The 14,772-nt window shown below is 33.9% G+C and overlaps 1 protein-coding gene across 1 annotated transcript; it reads right to left on the bottom strand.

Annotated features, from left to right (window-relative positions):
* Positions 1-6,986: 6,986 nt before the first annotated feature.
* LOC104217352 (uncharacterized) lies at positions 6,987-8,520 on the bottom strand. The gene is made up of 3 exons (XM_070157214.1): positions 8,440-8,520; positions 7,800-8,290; positions 6,987-7,512 (listed from the first exon to the last, which is right to left on the bottom strand). Exons 1-3 carry the CDS (start codon positions 8,518-8,520, stop codon positions 6,987-6,989), a joined length of 1,098 nt encoding a protein of 365 aa, XP_070013315.1.
* Between the last annotated feature and the right edge of the window lie 6,252 nt (positions 8,521-14,772).

Below are 14,772 nucleotides of genomic sequence, written 5' to 3'. Positions count from 1 at the left end.
CGTAGCTGTGGGCGCGCGCGACACTTGCTGTGTTGGCCTGAGGTTGGGCGCTGGTGCTTGGCATCAGGGTCTGTGCGCGAGGCGCTGCTGGAATGGGCCTGCAGTTGGGCGCTGGCGAGGCATTAGGATCTGCGCGCGCGACATTGTCAGGGCGCGCAGCGCTGTTGTCATTGGCCAGCCCTTGGGCGCTGGCGAGAGGCATCGGTGGGGCGACAGAGGCGCATGCGCGCTTGTCACTTGGTGCAGCCAAGACCACGGGGCCGACCATGGCTCTAGGCATTGTGAGGCTTGCTAGGCCGCCATGGGGAACGACCAAGGGGTCATGGGGTGTGTCTGGAAAGCAGCCCATGACTCTACTCATGTGATTTTCCCCCAAACTTCTTCAATTTTTCTCTCAAATTCAATCTCCAAATTCAAGAGTACTATAGGGCTTCAAAAATCGGCATCATTCCATTTAGATTTGCTTTGAAGTAGAGATTCCATTATCAAGTTAAGTTTTTTTATTTCTTTTTTCTACCATATTGATAAACCCTAAACTTGTTATTTCAACCTTAAATTGATTTTTTGGGGTGTTTTTGTATCGTTTTGTTGTTGTTGTGTAGTTTTTGTGCATAAATTCTAGAGTTGTTGTGTAGTTGATATTTTTGAGCGAAAATTTGGTATTTTTATATTTTTTAATTGTAGCCTTTGATGTGGTTGTTCCACGTGCCCATAAAATTAGTTATTGTGATGTTGAAACAGTTATATTGCTCTATTTTGGATTTGTGGAATGCTTTTTTGTCCAGATGTTTCAAACATGCCAGTTGAGTGTTTGAAACATCTTAAAATATTGTTAAATATTCGTGTTGTTATTGTTGTTCCTGTGTGTTATGAACTTATTGCAATGTTTATCTGGGTTTGGTTAATGATATTTTGAGCTGAGTGTTTGAAACATCTTATTAAGATGTTTGAAACATTTGTAAGGATGTTTAACAATCCATGAGATGTTTCACCAAAAGATACCTGATAATCACAATGAGATGGTTGATTATTTTAGCGATTAAAAAAATTATTGAAAGAGATGTATAAATAAAGAAGTTTGGAGAACTATAATATGAACATTGCTAGCTTGTTTTCAAATTCCATCTAACTAGCTAGAAACTTAAATTACTATCTTGCTTAGCATTTGTAGATGGCAGAAAATTGATTTTGCCTCTTAAGCTCAATCTTGTATGACCATTCAATGCAACACCTTTAGAGATATTTCAAACATCTCATTAAGATGTTTCAAACATCTTAAAACATCTTAATGAGATGTTTGAAACATCTTATATGAGGCTTCAAACATCTCACTGAGATGTTTCACCAAAGAATACTTAAATATTTATAGTTTTATTTTTTTATGTATAGGAACAAATTATTTATTAATTTTATTGGTGGTCGTTACTTTTTTTTTGCGCAGATAAAATGGCAAAGGGACGTAGGGAGGGACGTGTGTCAAAGACAGGTGGAAGAGGAAGAGATAAATCTCCTTCCAAAAGATCTAGCAAAAGAATTAAGACATCTCAAGAGGATGAGCTACAAAAATCAATTGTAGCTGAAATGGAAGCCAAACCTCTTCAAGTAGTAGAAGGAGGGAATGCTGGAGAAGAAGGAAAAGAAAATGAAAATGAAGAGGAAATTGAGAAGGAAAAAGAACAGGAAATAGAAAAGGAAGAAAAAAAGGAAGAAAGGAAAGTAAGAGAAGAAAAGACAAATGTTGAGGAAGAAGAATCAAAAGAGGAGACAACAATTGATGAAAGAGAAGAGGAGACAGATATTGATGATGAAGCATCAGTAGCAAATACTGAAGAAGAAGCTTCAAGTGAAGAAGAAGAAAAAGAGGCAGCGACAGAAAGAAGAAAAAAGAGAAAGAATGATAATGCACCTTCTCAATCTATTAAGGTACTTAATACGTTTCAAACATCTCTCTAGATGTTTAAAACATCTCTCTGGATGTTTGAAGTTTATGTCTAGATATTTGAAATATTTCCTAGGATGTTCACTAAACATGACTGTTCGACATTGCGAGGTACAAGATGAGATGCCTGAGGATGAGTCTGGCAATTGCGAGGTTGAAATTGTAAAGCTTCGATCGGAACTTCCACCCTTAAAGTACAAGACATTTTTAGATGATAATGAGACATTCAACAAGCATCTATAGTGCATGGCCTTCTACTCCATAGAGTATTGTCTGAGAAGACCCAGGAGTTATGGTTTGATTATAAAAGATTAACAGTTTGTTTCGGCCTTCGTGAGTTTGCCATAATGACTAGACTCAACTGTGGATATTCTTACACGAATTCGAAGCTTCAAAAGTACCTTCTTGATGGTGAAGAGTTGTGGAAACTTATTGCCAAACGGAAAAAGGTCTGTGACTGGTAAAATGGTGCTTGAGTTGATCAAATCTAAATCCAAAAAAATACAAGAATACAAGTATGCATTATGCTTGATTTGGTTTGTCCACTGTATTTTATTGGCAAGGGATTCGAATTGTGGTGTATATGAAACTACAGTTAGATTGACCTCCACAGAAGAGGCTTTTTACAATTATCCATGGGGCCGAAATAGTTTCCGGTTGACTGTTGATTATCTTATGAAAGATATGAAAGAGCGTCAATAATATAAGGGTGACTCGTATAAACTCTACGGATTTCCTTGGGCTTTCATGGTAACTAAATAAATCTTGTTCATTACTTCTATTTTAGTGTTATTTATTCAATTTTCTATTTACTTTTTTATCACACAATGTAGGCTTGGGCATTTGAAGCTATACCTCAATTGCGGCCAAAAGACTATCCAAAAGAGAGGACATTGCCGAGGATGACGAGATGGCTATTTGAAAAAGTAGAAAAAGACAGGCCTGACCCATTTCAAATCAAAGATCGTCTGGTAAGGCTCATTTTGACAGATGTTTAATGTTTGAAATATTTAGATGTTTGAAACATCTTTGAAACATCCACGGGATGTTTGAAACATCCTCCACATGATGTTTGAAACATCTCCATAGGATGTTTGAACATCAAGCATGCCCCTAATATTTTTTGTTATTTACCCAGGTGGTACACCCTTTTCTTTACCCTACAAAAGCTGAAAAGATGAAGCATTACATCCAAAATCTTGTTATCTTATCTGACAAAGAGGACATGATGATAGATAACCTAAGTAAAGAGTTGGATGGAGTGACAGTCTTAAGGCATTTGGGTGGTGCCCTTAAGATAGAGAAGGGTAGTTTGCAAACCCCACAAGTTGGAGATAGCCATGTGGTTGGAGGATATGATGATAGAGCAGAAAAATCTATTGGTGGAGATGGTAAAATGGGAGAAGAAGCTGTTGATGACGATGGTGGTGATGGTGGAATGCGCTTTAATGATGATAATGACAGGGGGATGGTTCTAATTATGATGATAGCAGAGGAGATGCTTATATGGAAAAAATGGGTGATAAAATAAAAGATCGTATTGTTACAGGTACATCTAGTATCCATTGTCCTTGCACATGCTCTGATTGTCAGGAAAAGGAAAAGAAAAAGGAAGAAGAGCAAACAAAGTGGAGGGAAGCGATGCAGAGTCAGTTGAACTATTTGCAGATGACAATGGATGATTTGGTTAAAAAGCTAGAAAAGAGACCTGTGGTTCTTTACCGAGCTATTCAATCTCCTTACACTGAAGGAAAAAAAAGGAACAAAAAGAGAAAGAAAACTAGAAAGGAAGAAACCTCCAAAGCACTCAGTAAGGAGAGGCTGAAAGTTGATATTTATAAACCGATTGACTGGGAGAGGAGAAATGCCATGACGACATTTATCAAAAATAGGGGGCCTCAGATACAATTCACGTGGGGGATGTTCAATTATGAAGACTTTAAGAATATTCAAGATTCTCAATTTTGGTTGGAGGATAAGGTACATAATCGTAACCCTTTCATCTTGATTTGATTTTTACTTCCCAGTTTGAAACATCCTCTAGGATTAATTGTGTATAGTTTGCTGAATTGTTTGATCCACAATAAGATTAGTCTTTGTAAGTTCAATGTTCAAAATTTTTTGTATCTCTACTTGCTCCAGTGTAAGATGTTCTGTGAGAAGTTTGAAACATCCTGTGAGATGTTTGAAACATCCTGTGAGATGTTTGAAATATCCTAATGGATCTGTGACTGATATTTATGGATGTTTGATGTTTAATACTAGTATGTGGATTAGTAATTTAGTTATTTTGATTCTGCAACACATGGAGGATTTCTTGGCCCTTATGCGTATCAGGCATAGAAGGTATCCCAAGCACTATGATCAAGCAGATATCATCCTGGATTGTAATTTTCTTTGTATCTTAAAGGAATGCTATAGTAGATTGTGTGATGGGGTGGACAAGGTGAATGCTGCTCTATCTCTTCCCATGATCTTGAATGAGTAACAATTTCATAAGGATGATCTAAAGTATGCTCTAGGAGAGTTGCCTTTCTGTGGTGGCCGACCTTGGAATGGTGCGAAGAGGATCTTCTGTGTATACAACATTGAGAAGAACCATTATGTTACAGTTGTATTTCTTGTTGAAGAGTCAAAGATGCTTATTTGCGACTGTAATACCTATGTGTATACTGATGAAAAGTTGGGTGAATTTATGTATCCCATTGGCACAATGTTTCCAAGATACCTTCGATCATGTGGCCTTTTCATGCACTTGCCTAAAGAATCCTTGAACGATGATTGGATACCTGAAAGGGTCTTTGATCTTCCACGAGATGACACATCTAGTAGTTGTGGAGCATGGTCCTTAATGTTTATTGAGCACCTCATCACCAACACTCTGATGGACAAGATGAATGACAACATTGTTAGCGAGTTCAGGGAGAAAATGGTCGTGGATATCTTTCACAAGAATATGAAACCATGATATGATTTACAGATATTATCTAATTTTTTGAATGGTTTTAATGGATATTTGCAACATATCTTTATGGATGTTTGGCATTAACATTGAACATATCTCAATAGATGTTTTAAACATCTATCACGATGTTTTCTCCCGATAACTGTTAAATTAATAAGTTATGTTTAATCGAGTCATCTCTTAGATTTAATGACAATCGATATCAAACATCCTAATAGATGTTTGAAACATCTGTGTTAGATGTTTGAAACATCCTTAGGATGTTTGACACATCTAACGCAGATGTTTCAAACATCTATCAGGATGTTTGAAGAAATTAGACGGTGGTTGAAGGTGAAAAAAAATACAAGGACATAATAACATCAACATCAAACTACCATTAAATATCAACCTACTTAATACTTCAAATAGTTGATCGTCAACCTAATGATCTTGTGATTAATTAAACATGGAATAATTAAATACTCAAAGGATCGATCGTCGGTCTATTGATCTTGAGGATAATTATATGTCAACCTATTGAATACTTCAAATAATTTATCATCAACCTATTGACTTTATGAATAATTAAACATAGAATAATTGAATACTTCAAATAATTGACCGTGAACCTATTGACCTTGCGAACATCAACCTATTTAATACTTCGAATAACTGATCATCCACTTATTGATATTGTGGATAACTAAACATAGAATAATTGAATACATCAAATAGTTGACCGTGAACCTATTGACCTTGCGAACATCAACCTATTGAATACTTCGAATAATTGATCATCCACTTATTGATATTTTGGATAATTATACATCGACCTATTAAATTGATTAGTAAATAGGTTTGATAATTGGTAATCAGCCTATTGACATTATAAAAAAGTAAATATCAACCTATTGAATACTTCAAATGATTGATCGTCAACCTATTGATCTCTTAGATTTAATGACAATCGATATCAAACATCCTAATAGATGTTTGAAACATCTGCGTTAGATATTTGAAACATCCTTAGGATGTTTGAAACATCTAACACAGATGTTTCAAACATCTATCAGGATGTTTGAAGAAATTAGACGGTAGTTGAAGGTGAAAAAAAAATACAAGGACATAATAACATCAACATCAAACTACCATTAAATATCAACCTACTTATTACTTCAAATAGTTAATCGTCAACCTAATGATCTTGTGATTAATTAAACATGGAATAATTAAATACTCAAAGGATCGATCGTCGGTCTATTGATCTTGTGGATAATTATGTGTCAACCTATTGAATACTTCAAATAATTTATCATCAACCTATTAACTTTATGAATAATTAAACATAGAATAATTGAATACTTCAAATAATTGACCGTGAACCTATTGACCTTGCGAACATCAACCTATTTAATACTTCGAATAACTGATCGTCCACTTATTGATATTGTGGATAATTAAACATAGAATAATTGAATACATCAAATAGTTGACTGTGAACCTATTGACCTTGCGAACATCAACCTATTTAATACTTCGAATAATTGATCATCCACTTATTGATCTTTTGGATAATTATACATCGACCTATTAAATTGATTAGTAAATAGGTTTGATAATTGATAATCAACCTATTAACATTATGAAAAAGTAAATATCAACCTATTGAATACTTCAAATGATTGATCGTCAACCTATTGATCTCGTAGATTTAACGACAATCGATATCAAACATCCTAATAGATGTTTGAAGAAATTAGACGGTAGTAACATCAACATCAAACTACCATTAAATATCAACCTACTTAATACTTCAAATAGTTGATCGTCAACCTAATGATCTTATGATTAATTAAACGTTAATTATACAGATCTAGATATCATTTAGTTCTCCAATAAAATCAACATCAAATTATCAAAACAAGTACAACAACAATGTTATTAAGCCACAACGGAGTTGCTTGTTCCTTCAGTTCTCTTCTTGTAAGTAGTTCTTTTGTGGCCAGTCCTTTTGCATATGGAGCATCTATTTTGCTTCTTTTTTACTTCCCCGCTTGCTGGAATCTGCTTTGTCTTCCTTCTTCCCAGTTGAATTTCACATTAAGGTGGAGGTATTTTTCTCTCAACAAGCTCCGGAGGAACGTCCCAACATTCTTCAGAAGGCACTGGATTAATTTCTATGACATATGTATTCACGTATGTGTCTATATAATAAAAGTCAGAAGTATAGTCATAAATGCTTGTTCCGTATTGATCACCAAACTCAACTCTAAGGTTTGCCATAGCATGTGGGCAATGTATTTTGTCTAGGTCGAACTCTCTGGAAGAACATGTTCTGTTGTGTAGATCAACCTTTGCAACCGCACCATGACCGGTGATGCTGAACACTTGTTGCCTTATTGGATGGACCAATAGCTTGTTGCCAAATGTTGCATTTTTATTAATCTTCTTTTCAACTGAAGGGACACAAATGGTTGGAGTGTCGAGGAACTGCATACGCCTCTCATGGAATTTTTGAGCAAACCTCCTATTAATAGCATCGAATAGGGCAGTGATGGGGAATTCTCTTTCGAGTAGAAACATTGAGTTAACAGACTCATCAATATTTGTGGTCAATACTTCATACCTGAAATAAGGACATATAAGACTTTTTGAGAATTTGGAATATAAGCAATAAGGGTCAAACATCTTGCAGAAATGGGAATGCAGTAACATGTTTCATGTCAAGTATGAAACATCTTAAGAGATGTTTGAAACATCTTAAAAGATGTGTGAAACACCTTCTTAGATGTTTAAAACATCTCGTAAGATGTTTGAACTGGAAAGTCCAGTAACCTGTTTCATAAGAGATGTGTCAAACATCTTAAGAGATGTTTCAAAGATGTTTTACCAGGGGAGTTCACATTAACGTACCTGTTACTAGGGAAGTGCGCTCTGCTCCATTTGTGAAACCCAACATCCTCCTCAAGATATTTGGCAACTCTTACATCGTTATCTTTGATTTGTTGAAAATGATCATTGAACTCATCAATCCTATATGCTTTAGCTGCGGAATAATAATGGTGAAGCAAATCTCCGCAATGAAAATTTTTGCGAAGATTTTCAGCAAGGTGCCTCATGCAAAATCCGTGATGAGCCTGAGGGTAAAATTTTGAGATCCCATTTGCTATGCTTATGTGCCTATCAGAAATTATACACAACTTAACGCTGTCGGGGTGTATGCTAGACAATTGTTCAAAAAAATATTCATATGCGGCATCACACTCCTTGTCTACTACACAAAATGTCACAGGAAAAATATGGTTCTCTGAATCTTGTGCCACGGCAGACAACAACACTCCACGATACTTTCCCATCAAAAATGTCCCATCAATAGCTATGACTTTCCTCATAAACAAAAATCCCTGAATCCAAGCTTCATAAGCTACAAAAAATACTGAAACTTCCCTTTGTTATCAAGCTTCAGTGCTGTCTTGCTTCCTTCATTTGCCTTCCTAAGCGCGTAGCGGTACGCATCTAAAATTTCATACCCGTGCTCTAGAGTCCCCCTTACCATAGCCTTTACAATATGACCTCCCTTCATACACTTCCAATAACTAACATTACAACCCAAATCCAAACGAACTGTTTCCATAATTTCTTTGTTAGATGGACCCTTGCCCTCTTCAAACTTAGAATGGATGTATTCACCAATGACATCCGCTGAGGCGGGTGGATGCTTTTCTGTAAGATGTTGTGACCCGCATGTGTGCTCATTCTTGTACCTCGTAATATAAACCTGTCAGTACTTATATATTTGACGGCTCGCAACCACCACTTGCAATTATTGTCTACATATTTGATGCAGTACACAAATTTAGTACTATTCACTGATTTGAAACTGAAAGGAGCCTTTAAGGAAGCAAGCTTCAATGACACAACTAGCTCGCGCTTGTTTTTGAAACTTAAACCCTTGTAAAACTTCGTGCCATCTTCATAATTGTGGCTGCTTTGTGTTGTCGGTTCTACCTCTTGTGAGTTTCTTTCAACTCCAGGAAAGTTTGCATATTCTTCTTCTTCGGTTTATGGTATATCCATATCCAAAGGATCCATTTTTGGAATATCGCTATTCAAAAGATCTTCTTCAATATCATCCAATCTATGGCTATCATGTTGTTCCATTAGAGGTGAATTTGGAAATTCTACCAATCTTTCAACCACAGATACCCTTAGAATGGGCTTATTTTCATCTTCCAAATAATATCTCAAACAATCATAATTCTTTATTTTAAAGGGAGCTACTTTAGTGTGCTTTTCACCAATGCTATGCATGTAAGTTATGGACATATCACTCGGATAACAAGTTAATTCACAACCAGCAATAATCTTGTCAACAAACTCATCATACGTAACATCTCTATGCACCTTTATTAGAACCGTCTCTTTACTCTTCAAATGCCAAGTAAAACGTGTAGAAGACTCCACCCATTCACCATGACAATCAACTCCCAATACAATATAATCAACCATTTTGTAATGGAATACCTGCAAATATCATAAGTATATAAAGAATTGGTATAAAGAATCAATTTTTTGCAAACATCCGAATAATGTTTCAAACTTTCTAAAAAGATGTTTAAAACATCTTGAGAATATACTTAGGATGTTTGAAATATCCTGAGAGGATGTTTGAAATATCCTGAATGGACTTTCAGGATGTTTGAAACAATTACCTACAATTATATAAGAATGTTTTAAACATCTCACTGGATATTTGAAACATCTCGTCAAAATATTTTAAACATCTCACTGGATGTTTGAAACATCCTGTAAGATGTTTGAAATATCTCGTCAAACATCTCACCAGATGTTTGAAACATCCTGTAAGATGTTTGAAATATCTCGTCAAACATCTCACCGGATGTTTGAAACATCTCACAGGATGTTTAAAGAATCACAAAAACCTGATATCTGTAGATGAAAAAAATAAGATTAAACATCAATCTTTACTTACCAATAGTGATGAATGGACTGAATATCTCCCTTGAAATAATGCACAAGTCAATGTAGCAAATCACGATCAAGTGTTTATCAATGGTGCAAGGGTCAATCTTCAATTGTTCTTGTTCTTTTTTCACTAATCTTTCTCAACAAAGAACAAGAACCTCAAAGAAGAAGACCTGTGAAAAATAATGTCGAGATTAAAGAAAGAAGAAGAAGAGATTGAACACATCAGAAGAAAGAAGAAGCAGAAGAAGAACAAGAGAAAAAATGTAGGTTTTTGTGAATTGGGAATGAGGAATGGGGCTGGGAGCGGGAATGGGAGCTGGGGAGGGTTTCAGTTTTTTAGAGAGGGTGGGCCCCATTTGGGGCAGTTGTGATAATTGTAAAAATTTAGGGTTTTTTTAAACCTAGTTATAAAGATTAAACACTAATAATAAAAGTGTCCTTTTTACACCAATCTTAACACTTTTGTCTTATAAATTGCTTTAAGTGTTCAAAAGTCCTATAAATTTAAATCCCCCGACTCTCTCAGTTGTGAAATTTGGGCGTTAATGTCCGAGTAAGAAATAAATGCAGAGTTGTTAAATGGTGGGTTGTGTGGCTTGATAGAGTTTGAACTGCTCTTGTTTTCCTTTTTTTTTCTTTACAAAAACTATGAGTCATGACAAGAAAAACATTATTGGCTTTGGGGGAAAAAATTGTAACACCGATAAAATTTAGCTTTTCTTTTTAAGCTGCCATTTGGTATATGGGATAAGAATAATAATTTTCGGTTAAAGTTTAAGATTAACTTTATCTCATATTTGGTTTGAGGTATTAACTAATCTCCGGATAACTTTTACACTAAAACGGTGAGATTAATTATCTCATATAGAAGGTGAGATAATCAATTCCATGGGACATGGCCGACACGACAAGTTTTATGGACTAAAGTTAAATTTTATGAGGGGCCTTAACTTTTTTTTTTTAAAAAAAATATTTATTTATTTGAAATCTATTTTTCTAGCGTTTCTTAGATACAAAGTTATTAATAATTTTCTTATAATCAATAGTAACTCCTAATAAGTCTTTCTTAATTGACAATATAACTAATTCATTTAATCTTTATCGAATCACTGTTGATCTTAGGTGAGATTTTATCAATTTTAATTTTGAAAAATGCTTTCCGTTAAAACGACGAAAACAAGAGTTATTAACATTATTCCATAAGGAATATAGGCATTGGAAAAAGAATCAAATTTTTTTATTTGACTGAGTATATCAATTAAATTGTTATTTCTAATTATACTATTTTTCTTAATATTTTTAATTCCGAAAATAAATCTAAACCATCAATATCGAATTGATTATTATGCTTTAAGGAACATTCAAGATTAAGACAATATTTTCTTTTCAAATTTTCATCATCTAATAATTTTAATTTTTACCACTAAATAAAAAATCAAAAATATTTTCATATTGTTCAAATCTATTTTGAAGTGAAAAAAACAGCCTTGTCTATTATGTATAAAGTAATCAACTCCAAAGGCCTTTTCGAAAGATTTTGAGATTTTATTATCAACATCCTCATCAAAATGTTACTTCCTATATATCATAGTTTCCTACGAAATTCGGGTTCGATATTCATTTCAAGTACAATTTTCTTAGTAGAAATCATAACAGTTAAGAAAGAAATCAAACTTTTTCACTTCACGGAACCTTTTTTTAAATTTATACATAGTCTATTAGGTGTAACAAAAAATGGTCTCCCATAAATGTGGGGCATAAAGTAATTGTTTTACTTGCTTTATGGAAGGGTCGCCCCTGCCATGGGATATCTAATCCCATGGGATATCCCATCATTGTACCAAACGATCCCTTAGAGTTTGAGTCTGTGAGAAATAGTAAGAAAGTAAGTGCGTAATTTAGTTTGGGAAAAGGGAAATTTACCATTCTACTTTGGTATATTGTTCTTATCTATCGTCCGTTATATTATGGGGCTATATCTACCCTTAACGCTAACCAAACTTTTTAAAAATATCCTTCATATCATGGAAAGCCACCAGATCAAAAAAATGACTAATTTTTTTAAAAAGAAAAGGCATAACTCATTAAACCCCTTTTGTTTACTGCACTTCTTCCTTACAAATTAGTCATATCTTTCGTAATCACTTATTGAACTCTAAAAGCGAAAGACATAAAAATCACTAATACCCATATATTCATTTCTATATTGAGTCCCAATTCTTTTAATATCCTTGTTCTGTTTATTAAATTCTACCTTTTTCCATTTTTTTTCTGGATTCTCTCTTTGTTTCTTTCCACCATTTCGAACTGTGTGGAGTGTTCATTCGTGATTTCTTTCCAATATGACCTAAATGTTTATCTTATTAGGTTGACAGCTTTGAAGTCTTAAGGCAGCTACCAAGGTATTTCTTCCTCCAATACTGAGCTGTTGTTGAAGAGTATTCACGCATCATGATTTTCTTATTCTGCTTTAAGCACTTGGGCAACGAGTAATTATCGTCTAACTAAAGTTAGATTTACTCATAGCCCTTAGTAATAACTGAACTTATAATGAACAAAAATTAGAAAAAAAATTAGAGGAGATTTAATTTAATATCAAGCTACAGTCTAATAAATTCATCGGTAATAAAAGAAAGTAGTAACAAGCTGGAGAGTAACTTAACAATATAAGTACTCTAACTACATATATTAACCAAACACAAGCATTGTTGTTTACCTGTAAAATAGTACAATTAAATTTATAATATGATTTATAGACAAGTGAATCGATTTGATCCTAAAGTAAGAAATGAATAATAATAGGAATAAGAATATGAAATAAAATTAAGGAAAAACAAGCATGACTATGAACTTAGCCTCTCTGGTAGCAAAAGCAACAATAATATTCAAGTATCATCATTGATGGTTGTATAACGGTTGGCTATAAATGATGATATTCTCTATAACGACTGCTCATCGAATATTATCCGATATCAAATTTTTGAACCTTTATTTTCGGCTACTCCGTCTTCGGGATTCATCCAGCACTGGTCACATACTTGCATTCGGTGCCAATTATTTGCTCGCTCACATCCTACCTGTCTTCAATTCCATGCGTCACTGCGTTATTCGTCCAACTGTCACTAATTAATTTTACCCCATACTGCTGTTAAAGTACAAATCACTTGTTATCAACATACAAACCAATTATCAAGTGTACTTTACATTAGACAAAGGATTTCATATTGTAACTGCACAACAACAAAAAACACAATAGTAAGTGATAACATGACACCCTAATGCCAGTATGGACAACTAATAAAAACCAAAAATATGATTTCTTACTAATCCCACTGCGACCATCTTTCTCGGTCTCTATTTAAATAAATAAAATGTGTCAAGGCGTCTAAGAAATCTGGGTCCCTTGATTTTGTATGATGGGCTTAATTGCTTATGGGTTACATATTTTTTTAAAGGGATTACTTTTAACATTTGGTGGCATTCTGTTAGATGGAGGGTATTTTGAAAATTTTTGGCAACAGTAATGGTAGATGTGACTTTATAGTATAACGGAGGGAAGATGTGAACATATACCAAAATAAAGGCTAAATTTGGGCCTTTTCCTTTTTGTTTTTATAGGAAATTGTGGAAGTCGAACAATGTTATGATACATGAACATCTTTCATGGTCGCATGGGTGAATAGTTTGGGCAACTTGATATCCAAACTGAAATTCAAACTTTTCGAATTTTTTTGTTTGGAATTTTGAATTATATAATGATTTTAGATTTAATTTTAAAGACATTTGAATTCGAGAATGGGTGTTGGATTTGGTACTTAGAGTTTTTGAATATCCGAAATTTTGTAGTGTTATATATAATATTTAGTGTTACACATTAGATATTATTCTATTATCTATATGCCCAAGACGAATAAGTCCAATACTCTATCCATTAGGCATTAGCTCATATATTCAATATTAATTATTAAGTCTATTATGTATGGTATTATAATTACTGCTTCTTATCGGCCTTAGTAATGTCTCTATTGCATTTTCTAATACTTGTTCCATTACTTGCATAAATACTTTATTTGGAAGATTGCGGTGAGAATGAGGAACTATTTAGGCAAACATTTTATTTGAATATTCATATTTGTAAGAAGAAAAAGAATCTCAACTTATAGGCTCAAAATCGAATATTCGAAATATCCAAACCGATTAATCTGAAATCGAACTTAAAAGATTTGATCTAATCCGAGGTTATTTGGATTGAATTTTGATTGTCATTTCTTCAATCCAAAACTTAAAAATTTAAACCGAAATTATATCTAAACCGAACTGTCTGAACGCCCACCCCTACTTGGCTATATACAAGTGATGACAATTTAAAGAAAAAGTATACAAGAGAAATAATTGGTTTTAGAGAAATATATCTAGGACTAAAAAGTACAACTTTTATAGCTTATATCTCGAGAGTGCGTTGATTCTCCCCGAATATTTTTGTTTTGTTTAGAAAAGTACAAAGTATTAATTTTCCTTAGGATCCTTTAGGTTATAACGGCGCAATTTAATGTCTTTTCTTCTTTAATATCAAAAACCTCTCGAAGATCTATAAAGAAAGCTTAGATCAAATTCTTACAAAAAGGCACTTATCCCAAATTTTGAATGGAGGATAAAGTTATCTCATTTCAAATAGTTCATGGCAAAATTGACTCTTTTCCCTTGTTCTAATGCAATCGTTAGTAAAAAGGGAATTTCTGAGTTACTTAACTAATGATAAGGATATTTTTGGATCAAAAACGAAATGGGTGATAAAGTTGCCATTGCGGATAGTTCAAGACTATTTTTTTTGGGCCTTTTCCCATTTTTATATAGGAAATTTTACCTTCTATAGCAAATGTATACATCATATTTATTA

This window comes from Nicotiana sylvestris, chromosome 9 (assembly GCF_000393655.2).
Source record: "Nicotiana sylvestris chromosome 9, ASM39365v2, whole genome shotgun sequence".
In the NCBI taxonomy this organism is placed as follows: Eukaryota; Viridiplantae; Streptophyta; class Magnoliopsida; order Solanales; family Solanaceae; genus Nicotiana; species Nicotiana sylvestris.
The sequence above is the reverse complement of the archived record's forward strand: the minus strand, read 5'-3'. Positions and strand labels throughout refer to the sequence as shown.